The sequence below is a fragment of the Podarcis melisellensis genome, assembly GCF_964234715.1.
Source record: "Podarcis melisellensis genome assembly, chromosome: 17".
Classification (NCBI taxonomy): Eukaryota; Metazoa; Chordata; class Lepidosauria; order Squamata; family Lacertidae; genus Podarcis; species Podarcis melisellensis.
In genome coordinates, this window is record NC_138534.1 from 20,302,796 (window position 1) to 20,327,351 (window position 24,556).

General features: G+C 39.6%; 1 protein-coding gene across 2 annotated transcripts in view; it reads left to right on the forward strand.

Moving 5' to 3' along the window:
- Window positions 1–24,556, forward strand: part of KDM4C (lysine demethylase 4C) — a gene marked incomplete at its 5' end in the record, with an annotated part of 186,131 nt that overhangs the window by 29,409 nt on the left and 132,166 nt on the right. For both annotated transcript variants that reach the window (XM_081894004.1, XM_081894002.1), the window contains 2 exons: window positions 7,805–7,908; window positions 14,611–14,748. In XM_081894004.1, coding sequence (XP_081750130.1) covers window positions 7,805–7,908; window positions 14,611–14,748 — 242 coding nt within the window. The remainder of the gene's footprint in view (window positions 1–7,804; window positions 7,909–14,610; window positions 14,749–24,556) is intronic.

Consider the following 24,556-nt stretch of genomic DNA (forward strand, 5'->3'; position numbering starts at 1 on the left):
TTATCACTGCCTCTTCTTTTCTAAGCTAAACTATTATTCCTTCCACTACTGAACAGCCATTACAGTGGGGGCAATTACTGGCATACATTTGAGGACAGTGCAGTATTGTAGAAATATAAAGGTGCTTTTAAAGAAAAGAAATTGAGGTTATTATGAGAAGCTTTACTGGAGACCTACAGGCCTCTTGTGAAGAAAGAACATACATGAAGATATTGTATATGAATTCATATATCATAAAAATATATCTAATTTATTAAAACGAGTAACACCAAACCATTACAGCTCAAATTCTCAGCTTCACAACCTTGACTGATGGGCAGACCCAGTGATGTCTGCCAGTGGGTGGAATTGGCTTCCATTTGTGCAATCAGACTTTCTTTTATTCTCCTCTCCTCTGTGTGCACCCTCCAAAATGTTTGAGGATCCCCCCCCGAGCAGTTTTGGGGTGGGAAAGGGGAAGTTTCATTGCATATGTAGAAGTCTTCATGTGTGATATGCACTATTGCCTAATGAGAGGGATGCTTAAAATTTAGGGGTACACTTGCGACTCCAACATGCATCTTTGGTTATTGGGGCTTTGGTTCAGAAAGCCCTTTTTATACATACACAATTGATTATTTTTCTTGTACAGAAGAGTAGTCCCTTGACCCATTGTTAAGCCTCTCTTGAGATTTCAAAATGCCATGCTGATTAGATCATTGGAGTAGCTGTGCTCCCTACCCAAAGTCTGCTGTGTGCCGTACTCCATGCCCCTGCCAGTGTGTTTGTAAAAATGCCGGTCATCTTAACAAATAGTATAATTTTGATGTTCTTTTTTAAATAAGTTGTGTGTTCCTAGGCCTTAACAGTGAATTAAAACACAAAGGTGGTTTTACTAGTGCATAAGCAAAAACCTTAATGTTCTTCCAGCTGTTCATTTCATCTTTCTTTCATTTATTTATCTTTTTTGGCAAGTTTGTTTTGTCACTACCAGGATTTGGGGATGAGGTGTATGTGATCTTCATACTGTACTCACTGTCCATAAAGATTACAATGGAATTTTTAAAACAAGCTGTTTTAAAATGATGAAAATGTCACGACAGCCTCACAGCTACAATTTGCATAATCAGCAAAGGTTAATAAACTTGCAGAGTGAATAGATTTCAGGCTTAATTACATATTTATATTAAAAGTGTTGTGCAGAATTGCAGCATCTAAAAAAAGCTGTGAGATGCAGGAAGGTTGGTCCTGCTTACCAGATGCCTACTGAATTAATTGAATTTTCCTAAATAATTAAAATGCTAAAATAATGCAGTAAATGTGGTGAAGCATTGCAGGTTATCTAGGTCAAGTCTGTACTTGATACATAAAATTAAAGGAAGGCTAGGATTTTTTCCATTATCTTGTCTGCCTATCATAATTATCACATTGCCTTTTATGCATGAATGCTTTCATCTTTGGAATCCATTGAAAACTTGATTGACTATGGCACCTACAAATATTTTATCTGAAAGACATTAGACTTGCATCTAATAAAGGCAGCAGTTTGATTTTGCCCTTCAGGTGCTTTCTCATTTATGTAGTTCTTTCAATTTTACGCAGACACAAATGTAATAAAAATCTCAAGTGAGCTGTTATTGCAATTTTGAAACTAGTTATGTTGCTCTATAACATCACAGAATTCTTAAGGTATTTGACAATGTTGGCTTGAAAATACAGAGGAAAATAAAAGTAACAGCAACAAATTATAAATGACTTGCATTCATATCAATCACCCATCTCCTACTACCCTCCTGAGAAAAACCCCACCCCACCCTCCCACTATATATAAGGGTCTGGTTTCTTCTGTTTCAGGGTATCTGAAGAAGTGTGCATGCACACATAAGCTTATACCCAGAACAAACTTAGTTGGTCTCTAAGGTGCTACTGGACAATTTTTTTATTTTTTAAATTTATTTCAATTGCGTCAGACCAACATGGCTACCTACCTGAATCTAGATTCATATACTGTATCATGTCTTTATGAGAGGCATTTGTTTATGGTGTTCAGTTATGTCTAACAGAGTTGAAACTGAAACAAAGAATGAGGCTATATCAATATAATGAACTAGCAAGATTAACACAAAAAATAAGACTAAATAACACAGTAAAACACAAAGATGAATGGAATAAGTTTTTAATTTATTTTGAGACTATCCAGGGAATAAAGAACTTATCAATAGACGATAACTAAAATCACCGAGATATAATGTTTTAGCAATACTGTAGAAATAATATGAGAATAGACAACTCCAAGACTGAGCTGGACGGAAGTTCTGTTATTTGTAATTGTATATGTTTTATTGTTTTTTTCTTTTCTTCTCTCTTTTCTCAATTCTTTTCTTTCTTGTATTTTTCTTTTTTTTTTGTTCTTTTTCTTCTTTTCCTCTTTCTTATTTCTTCTCTTTCTGTTTTTTGTTTTTCTTGTAATACTTCTTGAGAATTATAATGTAAAATGTGAGAATTATAATGTAAAATGTGTATATTCTGTAAATAAATAAAATTATTATAAAAAAATTAAAAAAAAAAGAAACTGAAACAAAGTTCATATTATATATGCTATGATATATAGTCAGTGAATGATAGTTGAGAAATGGAACTCCAATCTGTAGATCTGCCAATTTATGCCATACGATTGTGTTTGAATTAAAGTAGGGGCAACCTTTTGTCTGTTGAGGGACACATACGTTTGGGGGTAACATGTTGGAGTCCACAAATCAGGGATGTGTCATCTCCTTTCCTTTCTTTCTGCCACCTCCTTTTTATTTTTGTCTCCTCCTTTTGTCATGAAATTAGGCAAGGGCTATAGGTTGCCTAGTGGGACGCGGGTGGCACTGTGGGTTAAACCACAGAGCCTAGGACTTGCTGATCAGAAGGTTGGCGGTTTGAATCCCCACGACGGGGTGAGCTCCTGTTGCTCGGTCCCTGCTCCTGCCAACCTAGCAGTTCGAAAGCATGTCAAAGTGCAAGTAGATAAATAGGTACCGCTCCAGCGGGAAGGTAAACGGTGTTTCCGTGCGCTGCTCTGATTCGCCAGAAGCGGCTTAGTCATGCTGGCCACATGACCCGGAAGCTGTACTCCGGTTCCCTTGCCCAATAAAGCGAGATGAGCGCCGCAACCCCAGAGTTGGTCATGACTGGACCTAATGGTCAGGGGTCCCTTTACCTTTACTATAGGTTGCCCACCCACAGGTCTAGGTACCAGTGTTTGTGTGTGTTTGTTTCTTTTTTCTTTTTAATAACTTTTTATTAACTTGCTTTTCTAGTATAACAAACATCTAATATCAATAACATACATGTTACAATTCTTCATCCCCATCCCTCCTGGGCTTCCCCAGCTCCCATTTCTGGTTTGTCATCCCTTTATCATATACTGCTGTTTCATGCAGTCCACTATGTTGTTTCTTCATTGTTTTAAATGTTCTGTATCTAAAAAATCACAAATTGACACGGAGATGTGGAGAACTGAAATTAATATTGGAAAAAAGTAGACAGAGAGAGAAACAAAAATTGACAGGTCCACTCATCCCTACTCAGGACAGTGGTTTTCCCTGGCATAGCCATATAGATTTGCTCAGTTTGTCAAGAATTAGATGCTGTGGCAGAGGTAAGGTGCTGGCAGATTAAAATGTAAAGATGGCCTATTTATTTCAGTGAAAATTAAATTTGCTTATTGTGGTCTCTCTCTCTGTCTGTCAAATCTTTGAACAACTGAACTTGCCTTGTGAGTCACTTTTTCAAGCTTCAGAATGGATATTAAAAGCTGCATCAGAATATTTGGGGTAAAGTTAGGGTGGATGCAGAATTTTATTGTATATATTTGAAAATGCATGGATGTTTTATAATGTGCCAAGCTCTTTGGGAGTACAGCAGTAAATTTACTTCTTGGCTTTAGCTGCCTATGAAGTGACAGAATAATTTTTCAACATCTTCAGGCTATGATCTCCATGCTTTGGGGCTTTTTGTGTGCAGTCGCTGCCCATTGCTTCCCATTACGTGGATTGAAATGTTCTGACTTTGCTATAGTGGGTCTGGGTGCTGAACTGACTCATCCAAGAAATCAAATTTCTTATGTGCCAATTTATTTCTTCTTTAAATCTATAGTGATTTACTCTAAAGAGGTTTCAGTTTGTTCCTAGTACTAATTTATTTCTGTCTCTTAAATTGCCTCTTTCGGAAAACATGTTTTATACACTTTAAATGACTTAATAAGGTATATATAGTAAGAGGAATCGAGGCTTTATAAATCGTGATGGCGATTTTTATTATGTTGTAATGATACTACTGGGAGAAATGAAATATATGTCCTGAGGCCGATGATTATTTATCTAAATTGTGCACCAACAGTTTCTCCAGCAGTTGAGAAAGAAAACTCTGCATTTGGGGAGCTGCTTTTGATTATTTTTAAAGAGGACCTTGTGATTTGATGATTCCGAAGATTAAAGAAGTGTGTGGAAAATTAATTAGCTCTGAATTTTAATAAAATTTGACACAATAATTAGTCCTCACAGGCTCCAGAGAATTCGATCAGACTTCATTGTTCTCTCATCATTGTTGTGATGACATCTCTCTTGTTATCTCAACCCACCATTTTCTCAGAAATATTTCAGTGCTGGGGTTGTAGAGTTGGTTACAATATATGCCTAGTTCATATGTGCTAAAAATGCTTCTGTGCTCCTCAGGTCCTGTAAAGGGTGAATATGAGTCCCCCCCCCCTTTTGAAATTAAAGGCTCAATATTTGCAAAACAGGATACTAGGATATAATAGCGCTGTGGCTTTCTGGTTTGTTTCAATCTGTGTGAATTGGGGAATAGAACTGGGAAGGGGCTGCATGCAAATGCGTTAAGCTCACGCATATCCTAACTAATAAATCAGGATTTGAACTTGTGAATGCAGCCAGTGGAAGAGGTAAGATTTAAACTGGCTGCATGCTCTCCTTTCATTCCTTAGGCCAGTGCAGGTGAACGTTTGTTTCCTGCCCTTCTCTAGAAGGGAGCCCAGAGCCAAAAGCATCAGAATGAAAGAAAAACAAGTTGTTAGCTGTAGTGTTCAAACTGAAATTTGTAGGGGTGGGACATGGAAAGCAGGAGAAGATTCGAGCCAGGTTGTTCTTTTTTTGCAATAGCAGTTAACCCTCTACTTCCTGTATTGATCTTGGGGACAGATTGAATTGGAAGCATGCACGCACAAAACTACTTATGGTTCAGAGAGTCCTTTTTGTACAGGCAATTGATTTCTTTTTCCTTGTATAGAACAGTGCCCCCCGAGCCATTTTAAAGCCTCCTTTAAGATTTAAGGGCATAAATGAAGCCACACTCTCATAGGACATATAAGAAGATAGCATACAACATAAAAACATAATATAGCAACAGTAGCATTGGTAAGAGAATCAGTAACATGTTGATAAAATGGCTTGGTAAAAGAAAAATCAGTTTCCAAAGGCCTGTCCCAAAGATGTCTACAATAAAGCAGGACTGCTGGACTTCTTTTAACTGGGAAGCGCATGGCAAGCTAAAGCCTTGGTCCCTGTTAAAGCCTGAATTCCTGAAGATCTTGGTGATTGCTTAACAACGGTATTGTTAAGGAATCAGGCAGTCCTTAACAATACCATTATAATTCATAATTCTGATGTTCCTTTTTAATAAACCATTTGTTCCCAGGTCTGAACAGTGAATTGGAACAATGAGGGTGGTTCTAAGAATATAAGCTTATAACAAAGCTTTATTTTTGTTATCATGGATCCTGCAAGACAGAGATCTGTGATGAACTGGAATACTGAAGAATCTGAAATATAGGACAACATAGACGGATTTGGAACGAAACAGGCCACAACTTTATTGAATACAGATGACAGAGGTTAGGTTTGGGCACGGGGCAATCAAATTCTTCCAGCCTATCTGCTGGAAGTGATACCATAGGTCAATCCATAAGCAGGCGCTCCTAAGACTTAGATCAGATAGGGTGACCCCTGCAGGGATCACTGCCTGGGGGCATCCCATCAGCCCTGGCTCCCATCCGGACATAAGGACATAGGCAACTCCCCCCGGATCCCTTTAACAGGATAGCCCAGCTTTTGGAGGATCAGGCAGAGGCTGCAACCATAGGCTATGTAGCTGAGATCATTTTAATGTGGAATAATTACACTATTTATCTTGTCAGGGTTGTTAATGGTTGATTCCACCTTCCTCTGGTCTTGAATACCTTCTCTGAGTGTGCCTTCTGCCTGCTATTGTCCATCTCTGGACCTGCCCACCCAGTTATTGATGCACAAGCATATTCTTATGTTCATCTGTTAAACGTTGGGGGTATGGATTTTGTGCAAAAATAGTATTGGATTTAATAGTAAAACCTGTTCAACATATTCATAGAAGATTGGCTTTCAAAGCATGTCTCTTTCATTGTGTGCGCGTGTTCCCACCCCCCTCCTGCTGAGATGATATAGAGCATAATTTTCCAGGGTCATTGTAAATATACATTCTAAACTGATATGCTGGGCTTAATATACTGTGCATTACCTTACTCCAGTGGGTTTCCAATTTAAATTAACTTATGACCAGTCACCACATTTGTTCAGGCCCTGATTACAAATCCATATAGAAGGAGATTTAAATAGACTCTTCTTTCTTCATTGATTTTAATTTAGAATTTAATTTATTTAATGCAGCACAAATGTACAGATTTTTTTAAAAAGTGTGATAGGTTCATCTGACATATATTGCTAAGGGATAGCTTTCACATTCCTGCATTTAAAGATACAATTTTTAATGGTATTGTTTCCTAAAACAAGTAGCACTGTACAGGAGACTACTAGGCAAACAAAGCAATGGTTTGGCTGTCTTAAATGCTTGTATTATAAGACTACAACCCGGCACCCATTTACACATCCAGAACCTTCACAGTTCAGCTGAAAAGACAATAATTGGGCACAATACTTTTTTTCGAGAAAAATAGGTGCCAGTATTCACTGTGAAGTTGTTACAGTAAGTGCCACCTTGGAGAAAATTCTGGAAAAAAGCACTGATCGGGCATAGGATTGCCCAACTGAATGCCCTGATGCAGATATGTCAGACTGCATGTGGATCGGTGTTATGAATGTAAAAGACTGTCTGGTAGAGTGTCCTGCATCTGTCATGTCCCAATCCCTAGTTGTCGTGGCTATCTGTTCCCCAGTTTGCAAGATTCTGCTTCAGGGATCCTGCAGACACAAAGCTGTTCACAAGTTCCTTCCACTGGGAAACACTGACAGAGGAAAGAGGACTTGATGCCTGAAACTTGGGATTCAGATTCCTTTTATGGAGGACCAGAATCCTTAGCTCTGCTACCTCACCAACTGCACAAGGCCCTTCATTGTACTGCAGACTCCTGTCAGAGAAGGCAATGCCCTGCAAGGCTCCTGGGCCAGAGTTTGGTCTGTTAAAGTATTGCTGTTTCTCAGATGGACAGAAGGGCTTGGTCATTCAGCATGTCTGACTTACTATTTAAATGCTAGGTCTAGTTCAGGGAAGAAGTATGTATTATATAAGACCCAGGGCTGCTTCTGAAAATGGAATCCCCATGTTCAGTTCTCCTCTTCACCCCTGTAAACTGTAGCATCACTTAACCTGTGTCAGAATGTCACCATATTATCTAACTTGCTGTTCTGCCTTTTTAACTGTAGGGAAGTTGGGGCAGGGAAACACAGAACTTGGCGACAGTGGAATTGAACTATATATGGTGAATACAGCAAGTGATTAAAATGTTCTCACTGTGATTGGTACAATTCTCTGTTTATTTGTGCTTTTCTAGGATTCTTCCCAAGCAGCTCTCAAGGATGTGATGCTTTCCTGCGCCATAAGATGACGTTAATTTCTCCATCGATACTGAAAAAATACGGAATTCCATTTGACAAAGTGAGTTGTTTTTTTAACCTTGGGGTCTTTAAGCTACTGCATCCAAGTTGGAATAGTTATACATAGGTAATTTATTTGGACATAAACTTCAGCTAAGGTGCACAAGTTAAGCAAGAAAGTTAAGTCTCACTGCAGAAACCATGACAGACAAGTATTGAGTGAGATGAGAGAAGCATGGAAGAAAGAAGGGATGTGTCCCTTCATCACTGTATTCCTGCATGGATGACTATATATGCTTCTGAGTGTGTAGTGAGAATTCCACACTTTATATTTCATTTCATTACTTACGTTTATATCTTGCATTCTGTCCAAAGAATTCTCTCCAAATGGCCTGCTTGACTGTTGCCTTGGCTATGGCAGACCATTGCCACAAACTTTGCTATCCAGATTTCATCTCTTGCTGAATATTCAAACTGTAGTGGGCTCTCAGAAGACGAATTCCATCTCAATATAAAATAGGTGAAAAGAGGGAGATGACTTTTGATCTTTTTTTTTTTAAGTCATGAGGAGGATTAAATATGTAGCTGCTTCCAAAAGCTAAGTCAAATGTTCCTGTTCTCTTGATGTTTTGCTGCCCACTTGATAAGCTGTTGTAGTTGCTAGAGAGCTGCAGCCTTTTCGCAGTAGGATCACAATATGCCAAGAAAGCTTTCAGCAAGTTGGCTGAAATTTTAGCTTGGTACAGATTTTGCTCAACTCCATCTTATGTGGAGTATCTGTGCTATTCAGAGATCTGGAATCTCTAAAGAATTAATGCCTTTTCCAGATCTCTCCCCCACATTTCTAAAATAGCCACTTTAAGTTTTCCCTACTTGGCGGTTGATGTGAGAGGGTAGGAGGATGACTGTGTCTCGTCTACAAAAACAGTTCCAATGTCGTTCAGTAGTGTTAAAAAACTAAAAAGGATGATGGTGTTCCGATTGTGTAAATATTTTTCTTGCCTCTAAACTTATTATAGTACATTCTTAATATGAACAATGAACATTTCAGACATGGAAAGGAGCATGGGTGAACTCTCACTGGATTTTAAAGGCTATAGTATGTGTAGTAAAGGACCACTTGCTCCAGCTTTCTTACAAGATAGAACAGGCTGAGAGGTGTTTGCCTCTTAAGTGATCAATGGCTGCAACCACCACATCATCTCATTGGACATGAGGTGGCATTTTCTGGAACATGGAATCCAGATCTGCAATATTCCTAAGCAGGTCAGACCTCAAAGTAGGATACCTTAAAAAACCACATAGCTTGAGGACCTAAGCCTGTGAGTAACATCCTCTTCAAGTGAAGTTCATTGCTCAACTCTAGGCTTCTAATTCAAGTCAAAGGAAGCTATAAAGATTCAAGTTAAACAGTGATGCCTGTCTAACTGCACAGATATACTTTCTAAATAAGGACAGCAGTTGCAGAAAGAACAGCTTCACAGAATAACAGAATCCTCTATGTGAATAAGTTATGTGGGAGTCTTCCGCAGGAAGTACACAGGCAGCAATGTTCAGGATAAATGGAGACAAAGACATTCTTAAACCACCCCATTTATTTCATGAAGGACTTTAATTGACAAATGGGAGTGGTCAGAAAGGATCCTTGGTTATGCTACGTCTAGCACATTATGCACATAGCCAAGGAAAGTGACTAAAGTATAAATGTGCACATCCTTTTATTCTTTGTAATGGCATCTCAGCTTAGGAAGAGACAGTTGCTTTATTTGTATTATATGTGTCAACTACTAAATTTCTCCATACTGCACATACGAAATAAAATCCTGCAGTTTATAGCTTTCATTTTGTATTTCACAAAGTCAGAGCAGGGCATCTTCTAGCATGGGAATACAGCAAGGCTCTCAAGTAGTGTAGGCAGGAGGATTTCTGTTTAACCTCTTCAGACTCATTTTTGCAGGAGACAATGGGTTTTCAGCACACAAAGTTTCATTCCGCTTCTACTTTTAAGCGCTCAAGGCATTTGTATATTGCTGTATCCTAGGGCTAGGAACTTTTCAGTTTCCATTTAAACATTTTGGATAACTAAATATTATGTCACCTTGTACCACCAGAGAGCAGTCTATACCCTACTGTAGTTCTAATTAATAGGCTTCTGTGAGAATGTGAATAGAGAGAATCAGGCTGTGATCTCTTGTGGCTTGGAGTGATAGAACTGGAAACGTGCTAAACACTGATAAGCCAGCCTACGCCTACCAGGTGACAGCTGAACTGCTGGTTGTTGCAATAGCACACCTGCTAAACTGTCATCAGTGGGGGTGAGTGACAAGATAAATTTGGGAATTGCTGGCACAGAAAATGTTCATACTTATATGCACTCACACCAGACTCTCAAAAAACTCCAATCACAATCTCAGCATGTGCACCTGTGTGCATACTCCCATATTTATGTGCTTATGCTTCGATACAGTACACAATTGCTACCAATTCGTAATGGAACTATAAGGTAGCATTACATATGTCTATGGAAAAGATAGAGTAATAGGCTATTTAATTGCCTTGTGCCCATATTTTTGTGTGCGCACACAAATGCATCACATAGAGTACAAACCTAGAAATATAGTACTTCCTCTCTGATTATATCTAAGCATTCACAAATCTCGCATCTTGTGTACATAATCTGCAAGTTCAGAAACTTGCTGATTTTTTTTATTTTTATTTTTTGCCTCTCCAGTCTCTCATGAGCTAACGAAAAGTAATGTTTATGTCGTGGCATGATGACGTACATTTTAATATGAACTATGCTATTGCATGTTTATGGTAGCTCTGTAAAGAAATTTAACACTTCTATAATAAAAGCTTTTTGAATTTGATGTGGACTTTGGTTGGTTGCTGGTTCAAGGAGTTAGGGCTTAATTGCACCAGATCTCAAGATTAACAAATGGGGAGCATGAGTTTTATCTTAGCAAAGTGATTTTCTAATCTATATAGCAGTTGTTGTTGTTTTGTTATGTATAATGTGAAAGTTGGTTCTTAGGAATTGGGCAAAGGACATAACTTGAAAGGAGGTAAGTGACTGGGCTACATAGGGGACCTATTTTATTGAGGATTCAGCCACACAAGCTGTGGGGGCTGGTTACCAGATGCACCTTCAGGATAGTGGCTAGAGGCAGCTTGTGCTACCAGCTGCCTTAGACCACTTAACCATTTCAGTTTACCCAGCAGGTACAGGTAGACTGAGTTGGGTTCCTCTGCTAGAAGCAGCATTATCTATTTACACCAAATTCTTGAAAGCTCTAGGTAAGCAATTAAGTAATGGCCTCTTTCGATCCAGCTCAGTATGTCACCCCTGCCCCCACCCAGGAAAAAGCAATGGAAACTGAACTGCTTGGTTTTAAAGAAAAAGTTACTATGGAGAAATTGGGGGAAGAAGCAGTGGCTTCAAGCTGTGGCAAAGCAGATCTGGACTGGATAGCGAGAGAACAAATAGTTCCTGAGTATAAGAGGAGCTGCTGAAATGAAGTTGCTAAATCTTTTTCTTTCCTCTGGACACTTCATGAGATTAACTCAGTTTAGCTTATGGGTATTTTATGGAATCCTGGCCTTTCAGACAGCTGCCCTCAAGGGGCATTTGCTTCCTTCCAACACAAATGCTATTATGTCAATGAAATTGTGTCTCTCCAAGAACTTGTATTTAGTATTTGGAGCAGTGCCTGAGTTGTCCTACAGCCTTTTTCTTTTTTTTACTGTGCTATGTGCTTTGTTGAAAAACTCCATAGTTTGAGTGCCTAGGTGATCTCCTGTTAATTCTTCCAACTTCTGTGTCTTTCCATTGTCTTGTGACAAAAAATATATCAAAGTAAAAGGAATTTCAATGCAGTGGTGAGCAAGAATTCATTACATAAAGTTCCACATTCTCCATATCTTGCACTTCCACTCCTTGTATCCTTCTGCTGACTGCAAAAATTGTACTCCTTTAGGAAAAGTTAAGTCTTCCATTAAATAAAACATTTCTGAAACTATAACATACTTTTGTTTGGAGCTACAATGCTGTGAAATGATTCTTTTGTAGTTTCTAATTTCAGCCACTGGCATGGCAGTTATATCATTAGTAGGGTCTCAAATAGATGCCTCCAGGCAAAAGCATGTTTTGCAATGGTAATACTGGTAAATGCAAAAGTTAATTCTTAAGACATTTTTACTATAAGAGTGCCTAAGTATTTGTCCTGGAAGAATATTGTCTAGACAGCTCAGATGGACTGTCCTTTATTGGTTAAGCCTGGAGCTCAGAAATGGTTCCTCAGGACCTACTGGGTTGTTTTTTTTAGTAAACCAGGCAGAAAACTTATCAGAGAGCCATAATACAGTGCAAAATTGGCTTGCTATAGTAAGATCTCATTGAGGTGCAGCAGGTGATAAACTCAGGCAGGGGGAGGATGGAAAAGTAAAAGGAAAAGTTGCTTGAGAGAGGAATGGAAGGAGAAAGAAAAGTCAGACAAACATGAGAGACGACAGGTGAATTGGTTGTTGTTGTTTAGTCGTTTAGTCGTGTCCGACTCTTCGTGACCCCATGGACCAGAGCACGCCAGGCACTCCTGTCTTCCACTGCCTCCTGCAGTTTGGTCAAACTCATGCTGGTAGCTTCGAGAACACTGTTCAACCATCTCATCCTCTGTCGTCCCCTTCTCCTTGTGCCCTCCATCTTTCCCAACATCAGGGTCTTTTCCAGGGAGTCTTCTCTTCTCATGAGGTGGCCAAAGTATTGGAGCCTCAGCTTCAGGAACTGTCCTTCCAGTGAGCACTCAGGGCTGATTTCCTTCAGAATGGATAGGTTTGATCTTCTTGCAGTCCATGGGCCTCTCCTCCAGCACCATCATTCAAAAGCATCAATTCTTTGGCGATCAGCCTTCTTTATGGTCCAGCTCTCACTTCCATACATCACTAACAGGAAAACCATAGCTTTAACTATATGGACCGTTGTTGGCAAGGTGATGTCTCTGCTTTTTAAGATGCTGTCTAGATTTGTCATTGCTTTTCTCCCAAAAAGCAGGCGTCTTTTAATTTCGTGACTGCTGTCACCATCTGCAGTGATCATGGAGCCCAAGAAAGTTAAATCTCTCACTGCCTCCATTTCTTCCCCTTCTATTTGCCAGGAGGTGCTGGGCCCAGTGGCCATGATCTTCGTTTTTTTGATGTTAAGCTTCAGATCATATTTTGCGCTCTCCTCTTCCACCCTCATTAAAAGGTTCTTTAATTCCTCCTCACTTTCTGAGGTTGTTGCTATTTCTTCCGGCAATCTTAATTCCGGCTTGGGATTCATCCAGCCCAGCCTTTCACATGATGAATTTTGCATATAAATTAAATAAGCAGGGAGACAATATACAGCCTTGTCGTACTCCTTCCCCAATTTTGAACCAATCAGTTGTTCCATATCCAGTTCTAACTGTAGCTTCTTGTCCCACATAGAGATTTCTCAGGAGACAGATGAGGTGATCAGGCACTCACATTTCTTTAAGAACTTGCCATAGTTTGCTGTGGTCGACACAGTCAAAGGCTTTTGCATAGTCAATGAAGCAGAAGTAGATGTCTTTCTGGAACTCTCTAGCTTTCTCCATAATCCAGCGCATGTTTGCAATTTGGTCTCTGGTTCCTCTGCCCCTTCGAAATCCAGCTTGCACTGACATGTGAATACAAATGGACAAATGTTGAGAAATTTGCCTGCTGCTTAAATGTGTGCTAAAGCAGGAGCACCAGCTTTCAGGGGCCAAGGTACATCAGCCCCCTCAATATTTGGCTTAAGGGGGCCAGACCCCCTCAATCTTGAGCCAGCCGTGTGCTTGTGTGACGTCACCTCAATCTTGGGTGCTACCTGGTGCCTCTGTGCTAGTTTTGTGAATTTCACCATGGCTCATTCTGTCTTATTTGATGGCTGATGTAGTTCCACCCTGTACTTACTGACTTTTTATGTCACTATGCATTGATGCAATACTGTTTTCTCCCTGATTCCTGGTTCTTGCTCAGGGAGGGAGATATTTAATCAGTTCTCACCGTGTTAGTTTTATTTATATGTATAATGGTGCTGTCTTTAAGAAGGTCAGTAAAACATCTCACAGCTTTTTATTAGTTGTCCTCTTCAGGAAACAACCAAATGGTTAATGGCTTTCTATAACAGTAACATCTTACTACCTGATAGCAAACTTGACAGTCTTTAGAACACAAGGTGTGGCAGGGGAAAAAATTGCCAGAGGTTTCTTGGTACAGGGGGCCAAGCAAATCTTGGATGGAAAACTTCACCAACTTCCATCAATGTTGCGGAATTCTATGTTTTCTTCCAGTTGACCTATGAGTTTTCTTTTTCTAGAATGGTGAGCATGAGAGATTGGACTGAACAACCCTCAAGTAGAGAGCTGATCTCCATGAAGTAGGACACATGGCCACCCTGTCTGCTATTGATCCCCTCCCCTCTCCCCATTTTCCCACTGCTACTTATTTGTGCCAATTTCATTCATTTATGCAGAGTATGAGTATATACTTCTTTGGGACAAGTGAAAATGGCCAATTTCTTTCCTATGAACCAAAAAGCTCTCATGAAAACCTTTGGGTAGAGGCTGGTGGGTTGTTGTTTTTTTTAAGGAAACATTGAGTCGATATAACCAGTCCATGTGGCCCATGCAGATGTGGTCATCCAAGACCACAGGTGAAATGGAAAATCTAGGGGAAGAAGCACCTGGACAATTATTATTCATTTTCTTTTCATTTTTTTTAGATAACACAGGAGGCAGGAGAGTTTATGATCACTTTCCCATACGGATACCACGCGGGATTTAATCATGGTTTCAATTGTGCCGAGTCAACGAACTTTGCAACGATCAGGTGGATTGACTATGGAAAAGTAGCTAAGTTGGTAAGTCAGATTACATTATTAATACCAAAGCTATCCTTGTGAATTATAAATATCAGCATGTTACACTCTTACGAAGACTTTATGATCACTAAATTTCCCGGTTGTGAGAACATCACATCTTCCATGCTGGCCTGCTAGACCCAGGTAGGATTAGCGCCACCTAGTGCTTGAGGCAGAAATTTAGTCTCCTTACAGAAACTTTTAATAGGTGCTGTTCCCAGAAGTGGCTTTGGTTTAAAGTTCTTGCAATTAGCTTAAAGCTGGTTAGAGGTTCGGTCTGCATTCCTTGCATTGAGGCCTGTACATTTTCCTTCTCCTTACTTGCTATCTAGTTGCCCGCCCAGCACTCTTGCAGGCACCTAATCTACATTCCTGTTTGATTTAAACTTGGTTTTGATTTGCTGTTCTTCATCACTTCCATCCCTCATGGGAGGTCTCGCTACTGGGTCCTGGTCAGTCAGCCCCATAATAAAATCTGGTGGCCTCTGTATATCTTTAACCCAATTCCTACTTGGTGTGTCTGTGGTTGTGGAAGTTTGTTTACATGATTATTCTGTTTCATTAATGTCAATAGCCTGTTATCTGCATAGAGCAGAGAGGTATACTCTGTATCTTGGATATTTCCACACCCTCAATCTACTTTGTCAGATGGTGCCTGTCAGGAGCATTCCCTTAACAGTGAATTAGAGTAATTGGGGGCTGATACGTTAACATGTTTCTAAACAACAATAGCAACAGGTTATGAACTACCTTTGCTCTCCTCCCATTGCTAGTTTTGCTACTTGGAAAAACTAAAAACAATGCAATGATGAAACAAAGCAACACTTATTGGGGATGTGCTGCTGAGAGCTGTGATAATAACCCAACTGTTGACATATGTGGTGGCTGTTCCTTACATATGTGAACAGAGCAGAGTGGCAGAGTAGACTGGGGTGGTGGGGGTGGTGTTGCACTTAGCATTCTGGTGGGACCTGATATGGAGGTGCAAGGAAATTGCACGTCACAGCTTTGATGACTGCATATCCTTGAGTATTCCATTCCTTATTTGCCATTCCTCTTTTATTGCTCTGGTGCAGTGTTTTGTGTGTACCAGACAGTGTTAGATGTGTTGTTTTGCTTTGTTTTCAAGTAAATGTTTACTACTTCTTTTTCCCCGTATTACACTTGAAACCACAGTGGTACCTTGGTTCTCAAACTTAATCTGTTCCGAAGTCTGTTCCAAAACCAAAGCGTTCCAAAACCAAGGCGCCCTTTCCCATAGAAAATAATGCAAAATGGATTAATCCATTCTAGACTTTTAAAAACAGCAATTTAACATGAATTTTACTATCTAACAAGACCACTCATCCATAAAATGAAAGCAATAGTCAATGTACTGTACTATAAAATAAGACAGTATTGTAAATGATAAAAATTAAAATTATGTTTTTTTCTTACCTGCACTGATAGTCATTGTTTGGATGGGGGGCTTTTATCCATTTCCGCAGTCACACAATCAATCAATCAATCAATCAATCATAGCTGAACTGGGTTCCACACAGTCACAAAAACAAATTAACCGAAAAAGCCTCAAAAACAAAAATGCAAAACCAAAAGCACCAAACTTAATCCATTCTGGAAGTCAGTTTGACTTACGAAATGTTCAAAAACCAAGGCGCAGCTTCTGATTGGTGCAGGCGCCCCGGAAACAATAGCTGACAGCTACACCGGATGCTCAGCTTCCGAAAAGCGTTTGCAAACCGGAACACTTAACTTCCATGTTTTCGGAGTTTGGGAACCAGGGCGTTTGAGTACCAAGGCATTTGAGAACCAAGGTACCACTGTAAACAGATTTTTTTAAAAAAAGGAAATTCATTAGATATTGAAAGAGAACGAAACCATGTTGCTATGTGAGACCAAGAGGTTTTGGGACTTGTATAAATGTCTAATAATTTCAGTCACCCATATTCTAGAAGTATTCTACTTGCTTCAGGCAGGGTGTCAATGGGGCTACCCATTGCCTCCCATAAGCAGATAATGAATGCTAGACAACCCCCACTGTTTCCCTGGAGCCTTGCATTGCAGGAAAGAGCAGCAGTGGTATGTAACCTTTCTTTCAAGGAAGCTTGTCCACTATTATAGATTTTATTGCTGAACCCCAGGGTTCCCTAGAACACAGTTTGAAAGCTTTGGAAAATGGAAGGTGGGCATCTCTTCTGTTTGCTTTCCCCCATTCACACCCATCCGCCTGCAGTTACACATTTGGCAGTGCTGAGGTATAGCTGACCTGTGGCTGTCTGTCCTGGATGCTTTAGCTGAGATTCCTGCATTTCAGGGGGTTGGACTAGATGATCCTTGTTGTCCCTTCCAACTCCATGATTCCATCATTTGCCCTGTGCCACTAACTCATCCTACTCCAGTCTGCACCACGAATCCATGTTACAAAGCTTCTGTTTCTGAGCTTTATGTTAGAGGCCAATAAACATACTGATGAGATCACATTTTAAGATGTGAAAGAAGGGCAGATGGGACATTTTCTCAGACTTCTGTGGATTTTATTATTTACCTAATGGAGCTTATATCCATCTTGGTTGGCTAGAGTTGTGTCTTTCCGTGGACAACATTTTGGAGTCATTTTACTCAAGTGCATTTTGTGAATGTTGGTAAAACAGATGAACCAGTGACAATTACTTTATGTGTTTTGCTGGGGTCTCTTTTAATTTGTGCTGAGCCTGCAATATTTGTGCTGAACTAGGAGCTATATGCAGACATTAAAACTGCTGAACATAAATGTTTACATACTGCTTTGATTACCCCCGCCCCGTTCTTAGAAAATAAAGATTTTTTTAGAAGTGATTCCATTAAAAAGCATTACTTTAAGCTGGAAGTAAGCTTGTATGTTTCTCCCTGGGCAAGATTCCCTACTGCATCAGTAGAAAAAGAAACATTCTGGGTATTCAGTGTTGCAAAACCAATTCACAACTTTAAGCTGTCATCTGTTTGCTTGATGTATATCCATGGTCAGCAACTGGATTTTAACATGGGCCACCTGAATTATTCAAGCATTAGAATGCCAGCAAAATTGGCACTACCCACTGACTTATTCCCAGGCAAACTGAGAGACAGGCAAAGGGCTGTCCACTTTGGTGGAGCTTTTCTTTCAGGCACCTTTTGGCTTCCTGATACTGTTTGCCTCTGGCAGTTGAGTATGAGCAGCTAAGGAGCATGGGGAGATCTCTGGCAAAGCATCTGTTTCTGCTCTTCGAAGAGCCATTTGGTAGAATCTCAGCCTGGAAATTCATACAATATTTTGTTTATCCGTTTGCTGAGCATTTATACCAACTTCTGTACTCAGGAGTTTGAGAATGTCAGTGGTCTAGTTTGAGAATTTGTATGTTTCTACTACAGTTGCCTGCCTGTGTTAGAACTAGTTCTTTTCTCAACTCTAACATTGATTAGGTCTGGGCGATATATGGTTTTCAACATCGTGATATATCCCCAGCTAAACATCACGATATTGCTGCCCTTGAAACTGACCCAGAAACTCCAGCGGGTGCAGAATGCCGCAGCAAGACTCCTTATGGAGTCTTCGCCGCAGGGTCACATTCATCCAGTGCGATACTAGCTGCACTGGCTCCCTGTGAAGTACAGGATCAGGTTTAAGGTGCTGGTTTTAACCTTTAAAGCCCTATACGGCCTAGGACCCTCGTACCTACGGGATCGCCTCTCCTAGTACGCCCCACTGAGGCTTCCTTAGGGTTAGCAAATCACAGTTCTGCAAGAAAGGGAAGCCACAACCAGCAGAATCTCCCTTCTGTGAACTTTCAAAGGTAAGGCAGACCTTTCGTGGTCTTTAACTATACCTAGCAACCCCACAGCCTTTCCAGAGAGGGAACAAAGCTCAGTGACAAGTGCATGCAGATTAATTCCCTGCCACCTGCAATTGGAAATATGCAGGTGGGAAGTGATAGGAAAAACATTTGCCTGAGACCCTGGAGAGCTGCTGTCAGCCCTGTCAGATGGACTAATCGGCTGCTTCCTGCATCCTGTGCCCCATAAGTTTCCTGACCCATAGCTCCCAGCCTTCAAAACTGTATTCTCTGCTTCCTTTCTGCCAAGTACAGAATCCTTCTTGCCCCTAGGCCTTATGTAAGGTAGTCATTAGGCTCTTCTATCCTTCCCCTGTGATCATTGTTTCCTGGGGAAACAATGGCTTTTTAGCTCACTGCCCAGTATATCCCACTCTTTAAACTACTTTGTTTCACTCGAGATGATTAGGCGCTTCAAATGTTGCAGATAAGGTCACTGAAAGATTTTATAATGTAAGCTATACTGCTGCCATTCCTGCAGTCTTCATTATTTATTAGCTAATTAATTAAAAAGTGGAATTTCTCAAGTGCTGTTGATTTGCAGGGTAGAAGGAGGAGGAGGATATAATTCTTAGCATTGTGTGAATACACTTTCATGAAATTTATGTAAAACCTTTCTAGAGAAGTGAATGATCCATTTCCTATTGCAATTGAAAGGTCAATAGGTGATATGCTTAGAAGCTTGATAATGAATCATGATTTGTCTTCCTCCCAAATTCCAATAATTGGGGTCAGAAAGTGTGTGATTGAACATCAGGACACCCCCCCCAAATATTTTTCTTATAGTTGCTAAATATTAAGATAAATCTTAGCCCGTGCCAGTCCTAGAAGGAATAAATAAAGTAAAATAAAATAGGATTTCTCATCCTGGTCAATTTTGGCTGAAGCCAGTAGAAACATTTGTGGAGGGAGGAGTTGATATACTTTAGGGCAAAAATACAAATTCTGTCCTAAGAGATGCACCATGTAGATCTTATTTTCAAGACGGAATTATCAGATAGTTGCAAATTTAAACTCCTTACCTTGCATTTGAATTCTTCTACACTATTACAGTGAACACATGATAGTCTCCCAGTGCACCTGATTTTCCTTTTCAAGAAGAAGTGTAATATTTTTAATTTTTGATATCACAATAATCCCATAGTATATTTAGGATTTTTTTAGCAAGGTGTTCTAAAATAACAGCAGCAGCAGCAACAACAATAATTTATTACCTTTGTATACTGCCCTTCATCTGTAGATTTCAGAGCGGTTGACAACATAAAAATACAAGACAAGAACACAGAAGACCTAATAAAAACAAGAACAAAACCCCCACAAAGTAATAACCCCCCATCTCAATTTCATTACATATTTTAAGAAAGGCAAATAAAATAAAAATTGGGATGCACAACTGATAAGTTGTTGTTGTAGTTGTATGGTACTTCCTAATATCAAAATTGTCCTTTATAACAGGATGGTTTTTTGTCTTTGTACAGTAAAATGACCCAAAGAACCGGGAACAAAAGAAAAAATATTACTGTTCCCCAAAAGCTTCTGCAAGAATTCACTATAATAGGTAAAATATCGCACAAGCTCTTATGCAAGCATCAGAATATACTTGGAATTAGTCATTAGGGTGGCCATATTTTGTAGAGCAAAAAAAGAGGATGGTACGACGACTCTCATTTTAAATACCCCCACTATATGTAGGCTATCAAAGCTGTGATACATTGCTGGGGGTGGGGGGCAGGAGAAGAGGAAAGCAAGTCTTCACCCACCAGTTATGTCTTTTGTCTCATCCAGAAAGTACGGTATAGCCAAAGACATTTTGGCAAATTTGAAAAATCCACCCAGATAGAAATTTAACCCCTGAAAAATAGGGCGTGTCCTGGAAAAAGAGGCAAATCTAAATTGCTTTCACTTGTTTTTTTTACTGCACAAACACACCAGCAGAAGATGTACAGCAGTGCCTACTGAACAGTTCAGTCCCCAAAATAACCTGGGCATCAAAGCAGGGAAGAGAGAGCCATGTGCACAGCAGGAGCTTTGCTTTCACTTTTTGAAGCATCAGTTTTCCATGGGCACCTGTCCTTCAGAATGGGTAACAGTGCCACCTAGTGTCCGAATACAGGAATTGTGACAAAGTTGGGGATAGCACTGTCTCTTCCACTTCTCGTTAGTCCATTTCCTGTCTTAGCCGATGGCAAGCAGCATGAAAAACGACGAGAAATTAAAAACCACAGAAAGAAATAGATGTTCAATTTTTTTTAGGTGTAGAGCAAGGCACGTAGTAAAAATTAAAATTAAAATTAAAAATAAAAAAAATAAAAAAAATTAAAAAATTATTATTTATACCCCGCCCATCTGGCTGGGTTTTCTGAGCCACTCTGGGTGGCTCCCAATCAAATATTAAAAACACAATACAACATTAAACATTAAAAACTTCCCTAAACAGGGCTGCCTTCAGATGTCTTTTAAAAGTAGGATAGTTGCTTATTTCCTTGATATCTGATAGGAGGGCGTTCCACAGGGCAGGTGCCACTACCGAGAAGGCCCTCTGCCTGGTTCCCTGTAACCTTACTTCTTCCAGTGAGGGAACCGCCAGAAGGCTTACAGCTTACAGATAAAGCTGCATGGTGATAATGTGGTGCTGGTCCAGTCTTAACATTAATGCAAATACAGTGGTACCTCGGGTTAAGTACTTAATTCATTCTGGAGGTCTGTGCTTAACCTGAAACTCATCTTAATCTGAAGCACCACTTTAGCTAATGGGGCTTCCTGCTGCCTCCGCGCCACCGGAGCACGATTTCTCTTCTTAACCTGAAGCACTATTTCTGGGTTAGCGGAGTGTGTAACCTGAAGCGTATGTAACCAGAAGCGTATGTAACCCGAGGTACCACTGTAATAGTAATTTTATTATTTATACCCCGCCCATCTGGCTGGGTTGCCTTTATGTCTCTGCACTGTGTGAGGAATACTTGCTCTGGCCGTAAAACTATAGACTATACAAGATATACCGATGAACTGAGTGAACCAAAAGGTGGTGACCTTTAATGGAATGGACCGAAACAGAGAACAATATATGTCACATCTGTTACGATCATTTTAACGTATCTAAAAGGAGACAATTCATTTGTGTTGCAGTTATGTGCACATAATTAATCACATATCGCAGTTGGGTAGAAATGCAGATACCCGTTTACAAGACTGCATCGTTGGTGTTTGTAGTTCATTGTAAACTAGAGAATTTAAAAATCCTGTGCTTTCTCCCCAAAGCACATATCCTTGTCTTTTGATTATGTTTATATATTCCAAAGGGAGGAGTCCATAAACCTTGGTATAGATTATAGCAGGTTTTGAGGGTACCTCAAAAGTCCCCCCCACCCTTCCCTCTCATGATGATCCCATATTGAACTGACTAGTACCTAAAGCAAGATGTTTGGCAGTCTTTTCTTCTAAAATCACGGTAACTAAAAATGATTAGCTTCTTTTGTGAGATGTAGTCCATAATCACTCATGCATATTTTGCAGCAGGAGCTGCTTAGAGACCTTTGTTGTGTGGGTAGGTTAGATCAAAGTGCTGGCCTGCAGGTTGTATTTCATTTCCCCCCCTTTAGTGTGATGAAGTGCAGTTGTTTTGATGTTAGGTTTGATGGATTTGTTTGCCACTGCATTCATTAGCTTCACATCAAAAAACTGACAGACTGTTAAATGAAACTTTGGCTTAGATTTTCAGCTTGACTGTTTGGAGACATTTGTGAAGATATTTTCTGTTGCTACTGCAGCCTCAAGCACCTAGGACTATCTCTAAAGGGAAGAAAATTATTTGCTATGCTAATTTCTCCGACTTTAAAAAGAATATGTTGTCTTGAGGTTTTAAAAAGAACACATCTTGCCTGTGTTATCCAAAGAAAAGATGGTATTTGTAGTACCATCTACATTAACATTTGAATAGGTAAAACGAATAGCTGTGCCTGAAAATTTGGCAGACTAAAAGGACTGATACTAGCAGCAAAAAATGTTCAAGCTGCTGCTGATTTTTATAGCAATAAATGGTTTAATTAAATATAAGTTTTATTTGATACACAATAGCATTCTAACCTTTGATGCTCAATTAAACAGATACATACCTGAAATAAGCTACATTCCTAAAACCTTACTGTTGAAAGTCTACAAGAGCCAATCTAATGTCTTCTGGGTGCTGTACATTAGAGCATATTAGGGAAAGTGATAGGGAAAAAATACTGCAGCACTGATGTCTTTTGTCATTTGTGCATTCCAGTTATTTGGTTGTCTTGTTGCAGTTCTAACTATAGTTATGGTAAATATATAGGCAACGTGAGTTAAAAATACCTTTGTAATAAATCTTTGAAATGGTATAGATTTCTAAATGTTTCTTGGCTTCTGTAGTGATTGCATCTGGTCTGATATTATGCCTTTCGAATTCAAATCTCTAATGCTGCCTGTTTGTGAAAGCTCTCTCTAAATAATGTATGTCAAGTGCGTTGAACACTGAAAACATGCTTTATGATTGCATGGGACACGACCCTTCCCTGTGCAGGCAAAAATCAGCATATTTCTCCCCTTTCCCTCATGGCCAGTCCTCAATGTGCATGCCACAATCTGCTTATTAGCATACAGACAGAAAATCCTATGTGCATGTCTATGCCATCTACATGGTTGCAACCCATAAGAGAGGTCTATCATCCTTCATTGCTTTTTCATGATCACTCCCAGCAAATCTGCTTATGTGCTCTCTTCCAGGGTAGCCTAGATAAATTATCTGCTTTGGTAATGAAAAAATATGCGTAAGACTGGTGCTAATCACAAGCACAGAGCTTGCTTGTTTGTGTTTTGAATCAACAGTTAGGTTTGGCCTTCATAGATTCCCAGTATTGCATAGTTACCACTTTTACACCCTTGTGAATGACCACATACGGTTGCACTACAAAGAAAACTCTATTCATTCACTTCTTTCCTCTGAGCAATTAATGAAAACTCTGTAAGAGCCAGTCGGTTGCACAGCTGCAGAACAGGAATAGTTATACTTCTATCTCTTAGATATGATAACAAATGCATTTGCAAAAGCAGAATTAAAGATCTGGTGGTCCTGGATATTGAAATTAACACCACCTATAACCACCGCTGGTTGCCTTCATGTTGCACTCTTCCTTTTGCACACCAGATGGAAAACTGATTAATATGGAATAGAAAGAAAAAGGTTTGTACAGATATGAAAATGACATTTCTCTCACAGCAGGGCAAGTCATGGGAAGAATGGAGGAATGTGGGGTGAACTGGCTATTAATTTATCTGGTGATACATTTTATCTCAAATCCAACAGTTAAATCTCAAGCGATTAGACTACTGACACCACTAGAAAGGTTGATTATGAACATGACTGAACATCCAACAAAAATTTTCTATTTTATGTAAAATACTCACTGATCTCCCCATTGGACAATGCTCAGCTATTAAACAAAATTGGGGAAAGGACCTAGGCATAAAAAATGAGGAAGCAGATTGGAAGAACCTATGGACAAAAAACTCTCTAAAATCATCATCAACTAGCATGTATCCACTAAAAGAAAATTATTTTAAGTTAATATATGACACCTGTAAAACTCAGCTATATATATAAAGCACCCTGTTCAGCATGTTGGAGAGGGTGCAAGATACTTGACATGACTTTTCATATGTGCTGGACATGTGAATTAGTGTAGCCATTTGGGGAAAGGGCATTTAAAGAAATAAGCAAAATCACAAACCAGGACGTATAGCGTAATCCATGCCTAGGTTTATTAACAATCTTTAGAGATACCCAAATTATTACACAAGGAATTTATCACTTTTCTTTGGGTTGTGGCACAATTACTTATAGCAAAAAAATTGGAAAGGACTTGATTACCTACACTTCGCACAATGTAAACAGAATGTACGGACAATCACTTTTTCAGATAAACTAACTTAAGAGAGTA